This window comes from Anarhichas minor, unplaced genomic scaffold (assembly GCF_050575085.1).
Source record: "Anarhichas minor isolate MPS153535 unplaced genomic scaffold, ASM5057508v1 ptg000090l, whole genome shotgun sequence".
Taxonomy (NCBI): Eukaryota; Metazoa; Chordata; class Actinopteri; order Perciformes; family Anarhichadidae; genus Anarhichas; species Anarhichas minor.
The window spans coordinates 1,866,511-1,877,575 of record NW_027466536.1 but is presented as its reverse complement, the minus strand read 5'-3'; the positions used below and the strand labels follow the sequence as shown (position 1 = coordinate 1,877,575).

Below are 11,065 nucleotides of genomic sequence, written 5' to 3'. Positions count from 1 at the left end.
TTTAGCCCTTGCTGTTGCCAAATGAGAGGAATCCACTGGCTGCAGCTTGAATCACAAAGCCCAGATGATTGATGAATGACTGCTTCCAGGCTACAGTCTGTTGCTTAGGACAGATCTAGTCATGTGGGGCCAAACCCCCAGAGCCACTTCATTATATAATCCATATGCACTGTTTTCTCTGTTAAACAACACAGCAGAGAGATAGAGACTATCACAGCCCTGCTTGTTAAACTGTTTACAAAACACAGAGATCTTTGACCTAAAGTGACCAAATCATCAGTCAACCTGGTGCCTTTGGAAAGCATCAGCAAATTACAACAGGCTTTTTATATGTTGAGTTTGAACTTAAAAGGGTATTTAATATTTAGTTGTACTGCTAAATTTATATTTTGTAGCCATTTTTGGAACATCACCATGTACAGCAACAATGTAATTTTGTAGTTGCATTAACTGTTTCTAACTATTAAACATGTTTAACAAAGTTTTGTTCTTTGCCAAGAGACAGACAAGCCTACAAATGCTTCAGCCTTTAATACTTTTACATTTGTATAAACTGTGATCAGGTGTGTTTTAATGTTTGAAACTAATTTATTCAGGCTTGTAAAACGTATACAAATTTTAGTTGACGTGCTTTTGCTTTCTGAACCAAAAGCCTAAAGAAAGCTGCCACATGTAGCCCATTAATTGTGCTGTGCCAATCAATATCACAGCCTAATTTTGTTGACATGAAATGTGGGGTCTGTATATTCAAGAAAATAAGCCCCTTTTGATAGTTCCTCAATTGACATCCACCTGGTGAAGGAATTGTCCCTTTGACAATGAAATCAGGACTGAACATATTTAACTGCATCTATGAGAGTCAGATGACTTTACGCATCAGCATATCACCTCAGTTTATTTTATACTGAGGCTTGTAACCCTTTACACTGCTTTAACCATTTTAAGCTAAACCAAGACATCCATATTAAGGAAACGTGTTTATTTCAACATTAAAGACAAGTACAAAGTACATTGTTCTCTGTAGACATTTGCAACTGCAATTAACAATGCATTGTTCACACTGGCTCCATCCCAAGGACAGAAGAGGGCTGATGTTACAGGCTCCTCACTGACAGCAGCTGGTGTCACACGTCTTCCCTTCGCACACGCAGCCAGAGGCACATTTGGTGCAGCCGGACGGGCAGCATGGGCAGCAGCCTGAAACCAGAAATGAGATACATAAAGATTCAAGCAGAAAAATCCCCTTGAGATCAACTGGGTTCCAATAACCATATTACCACACTAGCAAGTGTGCCAGAAAAAGATTTATCATGTTCAAATATGCAGCATGCCAAAAATACCAGGATGTGCTACTGCATCGGGTCAAAGTTTTATGGTACGATGTTATGGCACAATAGTATGTCCCAATTGAAAGCACACTGCATGTACACATTTATCTAAGGGAATCTGCCGTGTTTATTTAGTAAAAATATAAAGTGTGATTTGGAACAGTCAATGATCTCACTTCCAAGAGTACAAAGGTGCATCGATAGAACATAAAACCAACCTGCCTAAAATGTCCAATAACACAAGGTTTATTAAACTAAAACAATAAGTAAATTTAAAGTAAAACAAATAGTCAAAGCTAAGCTAAGATCAATCAGGACTTTAACTGGATTCCTCAAGTGACCCTTTGGAAACAGTATCAAACTTCAAAATAAGCGCTATAGTAGATTTCAGATAGGCCTAAACAAACAACTGAACATCAGCTGTCGGCTACATCACAGAGTGCTGAGGAATTATAATATCTATTTTAATGATTCAGGGAAGAGACCGTCAACGCACATTTCGCACCAAATAGTCTCTGAATGGGTGAAAACTAAATCCCCAATACATTCCTCTCGTCATGTAGGACTCATAAGGAGGTCATTTGACTTACTCTTCTTGCAGGTGGTGCAGGAGCAGTTTGTGCATTTGCAGGATTCTCCACATTTGCAGGTTCCAGCTGGAAAACAAAAACCAAGCAGATCGGCTTCAGATTGTCTGCTGATAACAAATAGTCAAAATAGACAACTAACATCATGAGAAGCGTTGAGACCAAACCTAAAGGTGAACAAAGAACACTTACTCTTGGAGCAGTCGCAAGGGTCCATTTTTCAGTTGATGTCTCGTGTCTTCGTCTGAAGCAGCTGTGTCGGTAGTCTCAGATGAGTCTGTGTTGTGGAAGTGAGGGACTGGGCGGCGTTTTTATAGCGTCCTCGAAACAACAGAACCGGGTGCAAACTGAGCATGTCACGCAGCACGCGGGCACGTATAAATGATTACAAAGAGGTTTGTGCACACGACTTCTTGGTTAACTAACAGGAGCGCGTGACGAGAGACTCCCAGGCGAGGACGAGTTGTTGTGTTGTCTGAAATTTACATAATCCCCCCCTAGAATGTGCGGTACTGAATTGCAGTATGCACAGATCAATCAAGTCATGCACACACAAAGTTCTGGGGTCTCATTTATAACTGTTGCGTATACGGTGAAGCCAGACTTTAAAAATTAAACCTGAGAGATATCATTATACGTATGATGGCTAGATTTAATTTCGCCTCATACCACACGTTACTTTGCACTTTTATTCATCATAAAACCAGCAGTGTTATTTGTGCTAGTGAGCAATAACTATTCCATAAGCAGCTTTCAATTGTAAAATATATAAACCAATCAAATCAAATTTGACTGAAGATTTCATCTGCGCTGTCTGCTCTCCTCAGCACAGAGGAGAGACCGAACAACTGACAGTCTCGGTCAGCTTATGTAATTATCATCATCCATAAAACTATAAAAATATAACAGAGTCTCCGTGATTCCCCGTAAAGACCCGCTGATCAGCAGCTCATTTCTATGCATCAACATTCATGAGGTTCATTCATTGATTGTTTATGGTTGGATGCTGGCTGTATTTTTTACTATTCGTTTGCTACGTTTAGCTGGCAGACATTAACGCAGGTGGGTAACTATTTACCTTCAATACTCTTGGATGTAGGCGCTTGTAGTGGGAACCTGAAGGCAACATTGTCCCTTTTTTGCGCTCGCCACCACCGTCCGTAGTGTTTCTCAGTAGGTCTGTGCACACGGTGCAAACAAACTGACAAGTGTTGTGGTTTCTGCTCCCCGCGCTGCTCTGCACCCGGCCGTTTCACCCAGCGCCCGTGAGCAAAGACAGTAAATAGGCAATTGTAATGTGCTGCCTTTACGTATGGCGTGCTGTAGGAAATATCTAACTCAAGAGTCTTTTTTTCATTTGATAGACTATTGCAGAGGCCATATATAATTATAGGCACTACAAAAAGATCAGCGAGGTTTCTTTCAATAACCATCATCACCATTTCATGATAAAACTGAAGTTAGTAGCCTAGACTATTAGTGTACTTCTCATGTTTTGAATCCTAAAGGGATTGTACGCGTATCACATCAGCAAATAACACTACTGTAGACTACTATCATGTGGCTGGCTGTATTTTTTACTATTCGTTTGCTACGTTTAGCTGGCAGACATCAACGCAGGTGCAGGTGACTATTTACCTTCAATACTCTTGGATGTAGGAGCTTGTAGTGGGAACCTGAAGGCAACATTGTCCCTTTTTTGCGCTCGCCACCACCGTCCGGCATGCTCTGAGTGTTTTTCCACTGAATGCGTGCGTAATGAGCTGTCGTTATGGGAGTTTGTGACCAATGGGTGAATCACTAAACGAAAGAAAAGAGTTAGAGCTGAGTGCAACTTTATTTTTTTTTTTTACAAACAACTATAATACCAATGAATAGAAAAGAACCACAACACATACATTACAGTCTATATGGCGTTACGAGAAACGTGCCTCTTGGAAGGAATATAAAGTTTAACATTAAGATCCCACATACTGCAAAGATACCAAAATTACACAGAACAATGAGTAAATGACACACATGTTGTGCAACCATAACAAATGTACCCTCACGTTTGAATAGTTCACTCACTTTAAGTGAATTAGCCTACTTTCAATGGAAATAGAGAAGGTGTGATGCTGTGATGAAACATATTTTGTAACTTTAAGGATGATTCAGGAGAAACTCAACAAATACTGAAACATAAGCACCCTTAAGGTGTAAACACTGTTAAGAACATTAATGTGACAGTTACATTTAAAACAGCCTGGACTTTCTTGTGTAACTCAGTTTTTGTAATTTCTGATTACACACTCAGCCGAATCGACATAATTACAGATGGTGGTTATTGTCACAGTGACTCATCTGCAGTGATATACGATATATTACGATATATTATTTCAACAGTTGGAGGTGATTAGTGAAGTATAATATACATGCAAAAACACTTCAGAACACCAATCAAGTTCAGTGAGCCCTGATTGTTCATTTTGTCTGACTCAGTTTGGATTGTGGTGTAGGAACTTGAACAGAACAGTATTAATGTGACATTCAAACTTTGTTCATGAATCCCATGTCACTGGTTGGAAAGACATGAACACACTGCACACTGCACAGAGAGGTGCTGTTTGTGCCAAAGAGCTCTAGAGGGAGACATCTACACATTTATACTTAGAGAAGGTTTTTTTTCCTTGTGGGACAGTTATGAACTAAATTCCCTCATTAGGTATTTGAGCGATTTGTATTTCAGGTGTAGGCTACATTATGAATCAGCTAAGCCGCGTGAATGGAAGCAATCAGTGTATAATAAAGAATCGCAGAACAGAGCGTCATTAGTTTTCAATAATCTGTGCATATATCACCAAAACGATCTAAGTTTTCATAAAGTTTTTGTGAGTAAAATCGCTACAGTGAACACAACTTTATTTATTCAGAAACATAAACAGCATACTGTACACAGACAAACTGTAAACAGCGATCTGTATCAGAGCGCACTGTCACTCGCTCACCTTCTCACCTCACCTTGCAAATCTTCATCTCCTGCACAGAACGATTGTGTAGAAAGTGTGGAAATATAGCCAGTGACAGCTCTCACACGACCACTCCATATCCTCATTATCAGTCCTAATCTCAATGCCATAAGAAAACATAAATAAATACATTCATTGATAAACTGTAATCTCCTGTCAAACGTACTTATTTTAAGTGACATCCAGGGTGCTGGACACCACTGTTTGTAGCGATCATTTTGAAAGCAATCAGTCTGATTACTGTAAAACATATAAATACTGCGGTGACACTCGTGGCGTGTAATGATGCACGATGGACACTATGGCACTGTTAGGAGTGCGTAAATGGAAGAATTAGGAAGGAACAAGTGTTCAGGGATCCCTTCACCCACTTCGATGTCTGTGTAAAAATAAAACAGAGTCTCCGTGATTCACCGTAAAGACCCGCTGATCAGCAGCTCATTTCTATGCATCAACATTCATGAGGTTCATTCATTGACCGTTTATGGTTGGATGTGGGCGTGTAGAGGGCGGGACGTGAGGCTGAAGCAGCTGTGGACATTTACAGGTTGATTTGGGATTTATCAAAGGAACTAGCACACTGGCAGGCTCGAGGTTTTATAAATCAGAATATGTTTTAACGTACGTGCATTTCCTCCTTTCAACGTATGCAAACATTTAGTGTGGATCATATAAGCACTGTTATATAAATGAGAGCCCTGCTTTTTGCCAAAAAAATAGAAAAGTCTGCACCTGTTGACCTAAATACTTTTACATCCGCTGTGACCAAGTTGTAGGCCAGTCTATAAATCACATTGTTCTCATTTGTCCTGTAAAGCCTTTTACTTTTTATCCACATTAAGGGTCAGTCAGACGTTGGTCTACATTTACATGACCATGAATCATGGTCTGATACAGTCTGTGTATGATATACTGTATATATCAATATAAATATCAAAAATAACATATTCCCCATTTTATCTTAAAATATGAAAACATGTAGTGCTTTAAAAAAATGTAAAGAAAAATCTAAATTTTGTGAGTTTACTTCTGAAAGTACAGCTTTTTTTTTTACAAAATAACTGATATTAAACTTTTAGGAGCATCAGAATTAACAAATAGCAGATTTAGCTGCTGCTGTCTACTGTCAATGTAAAAATTACATTGAGTTACATTGTAATGCCATTAAAGATGGCTCTGTGCTATTCAGGCATACCCCTAAATCCATGATAGTGTGACTCAGGAAACTAAAGCAGCTAAACGGAATTCAGCCACCAATGATTTCTGTACTCTTCCTACTGTGGGTAAAGGCCTGACAGCAGTTTCTAATCCTGTTTATAAGACTGCAACACATTATTTTGAATATGGATTAATTCTATCAAATTATTTTTATATTAATTTAGTCTATAACATGAGCAGATGTTTTGCAATAACTTTGTTTGTCCAACCAATGATCCAAAACACAAAGCTATTCAATGTAGAACATTTGGCAATAATTCTTGATAACTTACTCGAAGGATGTTCTTTAAATTTGTTGCCGTCATTGATTATTCTATCATTCAAAGAGTCATGTTTAAGACATTTTAAGCAGTGTGCACTAACACACGTTTTCAAGACCTCAGCATATTTGGCAGATCAGCCACCTTGAACTCACGATTTCAAACACCTGAAGACTTGAGCAGGACGAACAGACACCACGGTGAACATAACACGCAGGACAAATGCTTTAAAGAAATACCAAACAGGTTAATCTGGCCTTTTAATTTTTGTACAAAGCAACATTTTAAACTAATTAAAAAAAAAAAAAAAAAAAAAAAAAAAAAAAGGGTCGACAACCTCACCCCAAGATCACCATCTGAACAACAAATACACACATCATCAGTCCCGCATATGTCCACATATTGTCCTCTCTGTGTACTGAAGTGCTGTCCAGTACTGGCTGAAAAACTACTGGCCAGTACTTCACAGATAAGATCCACTGTGGGTCTCCAGAGGATAACATTGTGTCACAGTGCGTGTACCCCCCCCATTGAGCCTCCTCTACTTGAACTGATTATCAATAAGAGTGCCCTTCATCTTCGCCTTCTTGGCCTCCAGCTCGGCCAGCTCCTGCAGCCTCCTCTTGCTCATGCCCTTCCTCTCCAGCTGCTTCTCGATCACTTTGGCGTTTTGCGCGTACGAGTCCGCCACCTCCCGGGCCTCGATCTCCTCCTCCTCCTCGTCAATGGTGGAAACCGTGACGGAGCTGAACTTGCCCATGTCCTTGGTCCGCTTGGTCATCATCACGCGGACCTTCTTGGGAGCCTCCGGCTTACTCTGGCTGTAGACGCTGGTGTTGCCGAAGCCCTGCCCGAACTTGACCACGGCTCCATCGACGATGAAGGTGGCCGGGTGGTTCTTCGCCTGGTGCTGATAGAAGAGCAGCAGGCCGCACTTGCCGCACTTCTTGCGGTACTGCCGCTCGATGCCCTCGGCCCGCTTGAGGTACGCGCTCTCGTCCTGCTCCACGTTGCAGAACTTGTGGGCGTGTTTGGCCACATCGATCACCCTGGCTTGGTCCCGGGGCCTCATGGGCAGCTTCTCCACCTGGCAGTCCAGCACCAAAACCATCTGTCCGCACAGGCAGTAGTAGACATGGAGAGGCTTTTCTCCATCGTCGTACTCCTCTCTGTCTCTGGTGTCCGAGCAGACGACACTTCTGGACACGACCTTCGGCATGTTTAGTCACTAAAATCTGCTCCAATACGAGTGAATCACCGCCTAATTCAACTCTATTGTTGAAACGCCATGGCGACGGAACACTGGTTGAAATGTTTTCCTGATCAGAAACGATCGCAACACTTCCGGTGTCCGTCACTGTTACTGTTCCTACCCGAAACAAACAGCTCTTCTTATCGTTCCGCGTGATTACAACGTTCCGCGGAGTCGCAGGTCAAATTATTAACTCACCTGGGTTGCTGCCAGTCACTTGATAAAGACGCACTATTGATATAATTCCATGCATTACATTTCTGACCTACATGATGATAAAGGAAGAGAAAGTAACAGGTTTGTTTGAAAGTTAAGTAAATTATTCAGGCTTGTGAAAAGCCTACAAATGAAGTAAAATCAGTTTTGGGATGACGTATTTGACTTTGACCGCAAGTCCAACCAAAGCCTGGTTTCTACCACACCGAATTAATTTGGCTGATCTAACAAATGAGGCAAGGTTTTTTATGACACACATTCCCTTTGGTTTAGGCAACAATTTGGGTTTATAGGTTTAGGGAAATTGTAGTTAACGTTAACATTTCTGGAAGAAAGCCCTGCAGGCAAACTTCTGTATCAGACTATATCCGACCTTTTTTAGTCGGATATGAAATGGGTATACTAAAGAGCCCCTTTTTTGGCACCATTACACCACACTACTGAGCAGCAACATGTTCCTACAGTGAAAATCCTGGCATGACCAACCTGGACCCTTTCCCTTTGATAATGAAATGACTTAAAATAAACATAACGTCTTCAACTGCCTCTGTTAGAGTTTGACCTTGATCAGATGACTTGGGCGACTGTGGCTAAGTGGATAGCAGGGCCGTCTTTCAATCAGAGGGTCGGCGGTTCAATCCCCGGCTCCGGCTCTGCTAGTCGCATGTCGCTGTGTCCTTGAGCAAGACACTTAACCCCAAATTGCTCCCGTAGTTGTGTCTACGGTGTAGAAATGTGATAGACTCTGAATTGTAAGTCGCTTTGGATAAAAGCGTCTGCTAAGTGACTGTAATGTAATGTCATTTACACTGTATCATCACACCTCAGTTTATACTGAGGCTTGAAACCCTGCTTTTACCATTTTAAGCTAAACCAAGACAGCACATCCATATTAAGGAAACATGTTTATTGCAACATTAAAGACAAGTACAAAATACATTGTTTTCTGTTGACATTTGCAACTGTAATTAACAATTCATTGTTCAAACTGGCTCCATCCCAAGGACAGAAGAGGGCTGATGTTACAGGCTCCTCACTGACAGCAGCTGGTGTCACATGTCTTCCCTTTGCACACGCAGCCAGAGGCGCATTTGGTGCAGCCGGACGGGCAGCATGGGCAGCAGCCTGAAACAAGAAGTTACATAAAGATGCATTCAATTAGGCAAATCCCTTTGAGATAAACAGAATTCTGATAAATGAGTGGCTACATTCCACTAGACAGACACTGCATATTGAGCAAAAACTGTTCAACTGAGTGAATTAAAATGTACATCTTTTTGTTGTAGTTCATTAAGCCAATTAGAGCCACCTGGCAGTTGCCAACGCAATAAAGCGACACATTTTGAATTAGAAATCACTAGGCTTAATTACAGAGTGCTTCCGATATATTGGTATATATATATCGCATCCAATAGTCTCTGAATGGGTGAAAACTAAATCACCAATACATTCCTCTCGTCATGTAGGCTACTCGTAAGGAGGTCATTTGACTTACTCTTCTTGCAGGTGGTGCAGGAGCAGTTTGTGCATTTGCAGGATTCTCCACAGTTGCAGGTTCCAGCTGGAAAACAAAAATCAAGCAGATCGGCTTCATATTGTTTGCTGATAACAAATAGACAACTAACATCACAAATAGACAACTAACATCACGAGAAATGTTAAGACTAAAGGTGAACAACGAACACTTACTCTTGGAGCAGTCGCAAGGGTCCATTTTTCAGTTGATGTCTCTGTCTTCGTCCGAAGCAGCTGTGTCGGTAGTCTCAGATGAGTCTGTGTTGTGGAAGTGAGGGAATGGGCGGTGGTTTTATAGCGTCCTCGAGACAACAGTACCGGGTGCAAACTCAGTCTGGCAGGCGGGCACGTAGTAGATGATTACACACGACGTGCACACGACGTCTTGGTTAACTAACCCAGGAGCGCGTGAAGAGAGACTCCCAGGCGAGGATGAGTTGTTGTGTTGTCTGAACATTACGTAATCCCCCCCCCCCCCCCCTCGCGACACCAATGCTATGGCAGTAGAACACAAATGGAAGTTATTTATTATAGTGTTTTTCAGGTAGCCTATATGGGGGCAATAAATAGCACGTGTGTCTCCCACTAGTGTAGTGTAGCACATTGTCTGTGATGTGTGCGATCAATAGGCTTGTTAATTTACGTAGAGACATTGCGTTATTCAAAGTTCAATAAGCCATCCTCATAGTTTGCGCACGGATTTACAAAATGAAATGCCAAGATACGTGGCAGAGTGTATTGATCAAGATGCGTCACGGGTGCAATAAAGACTCCTGATACAGCATGTGTCCCCTCGAAAAAAAACGCATTTGGGTTTGCGGGCAGAATATTTAAAATAGGCTAATGTAATTATGTATTTACTGTCTAAATGAAAGCTGATAAAGGTAAGCAAATTAGAAGCGATTCAAGTCCTATCATATTCATTTAAAAAAAATGAGGTACAATGATTTTCAAATATAACTTAGGCTATGCTTAATTAATCGATGAGGACTTATACAATGGCTAATTCTACGCAATTTAGTGCATCTTACACGATATAGATTGAAAATACATTTATAATACATTTATATAGACCATAAATTACATTTTAGTTATTTTGTCTCGATATAGGAAACTGCGATGTCATTGTGAACATATCAGGAATAGTTTCACTCTAACGTTCATGTTGCTCCTGTCACATGGTCCGTAGTGTTTCTCAGTTGGTCTGTGCACACGGCGCAAACAACTGACAAGTGTTGTGGTTTCTGCTCCCCGCGCTGCTCTGCACCCGGCCGTTTCACCCAGCGCCCGTGAGCAAAGACAGTAAATAGGCAATTGTAATGTGCTGCCTTTACGTATGGCGTGCTGTAGGAAATATCTAACTCAAGAGTCTTTTTTTCATTTGATAGACTATTGCAGAGGCCATATATAATTATAGGCACTACAAAAAGATCAGAGAGGTTTCTTTCAATAACCATCATCACCATTTCATGATAAAACTGAAGTTAGTAGCCTAGACTATTAGTGTACTTCTCATGTTTTGAATCCTAAAGGGATCGTACGCGTATCACATCAGCAAATAACACTACTGTAGACTACTATCATGTGGCTGGCTGTATTTTTTACTATTCGTTTGCTACGTTTAGCTGGCAGACATCAACGCAGGTGCAGGTGACTATTTACCTTCAATACTCTTGGATGT

General features: G+C 41.0%; 3 protein-coding genes across 3 annotated transcripts; all 3 read right to left on the bottom strand.

Annotated features, from left to right (window-relative positions):
* Positions 1 to 964: 964 nt before the first annotated feature.
* Positions 965 to 3,404, bottom strand: LOC142938773 (metallothionein A). Its single transcript, XM_076082164.1, has 4 exons — positions 2,994 to 3,404; positions 2,108 to 2,236; positions 1,919 to 1,984; positions 965 to 1,197 (listed from the first exon to the last, which is right to left on the bottom strand). The coding sequence occupies exons 2-4, from the start codon at positions 2,130 to 2,132 to the stop codon at positions 1,106 to 1,108; spliced, it is 183 nt and encodes a 60-aa protein (XP_075938279.1). The 5' UTR covers positions 2,133 to 2,236; positions 2,994 to 3,404; the 3' UTR covers positions 965 to 1,105.
* A 3,223-nt stretch (positions 3,405 to 6,627) lies between these two features.
* On the bottom strand, positions 6,628 to 7,770 carry LOC142938768 (STING ER exit protein). The gene has a single exon (XM_076082161.1). The coding sequence runs from the start codon at positions 7,618 to 7,620 to the stop codon at positions 6,943 to 6,945; it is 678 nt and encodes a 225-aa protein (XP_075938276.1). The 5' UTR covers positions 7,621 to 7,770; the 3' UTR covers positions 6,628 to 6,942.
* Positions 7,771 to 8,761: 991 nt separating this feature from the next.
* On the bottom strand, positions 8,762 to 11,065 carry LOC142938771 (metallothionein). The gene is made up of 4 exons (XM_076082163.1): positions 11,047 to 11,065; positions 9,559 to 9,642; positions 9,365 to 9,430; positions 8,762 to 8,994 (listed from the first exon to the last, which is right to left on the bottom strand). Exons 2-4 carry the CDS (start codon positions 9,581 to 9,583, stop codon positions 8,903 to 8,905), a joined length of 183 nt encoding a protein of 60 aa, XP_075938278.1. The 5' UTR covers positions 9,584 to 9,642; positions 11,047 to 11,065; the 3' UTR covers positions 8,762 to 8,902.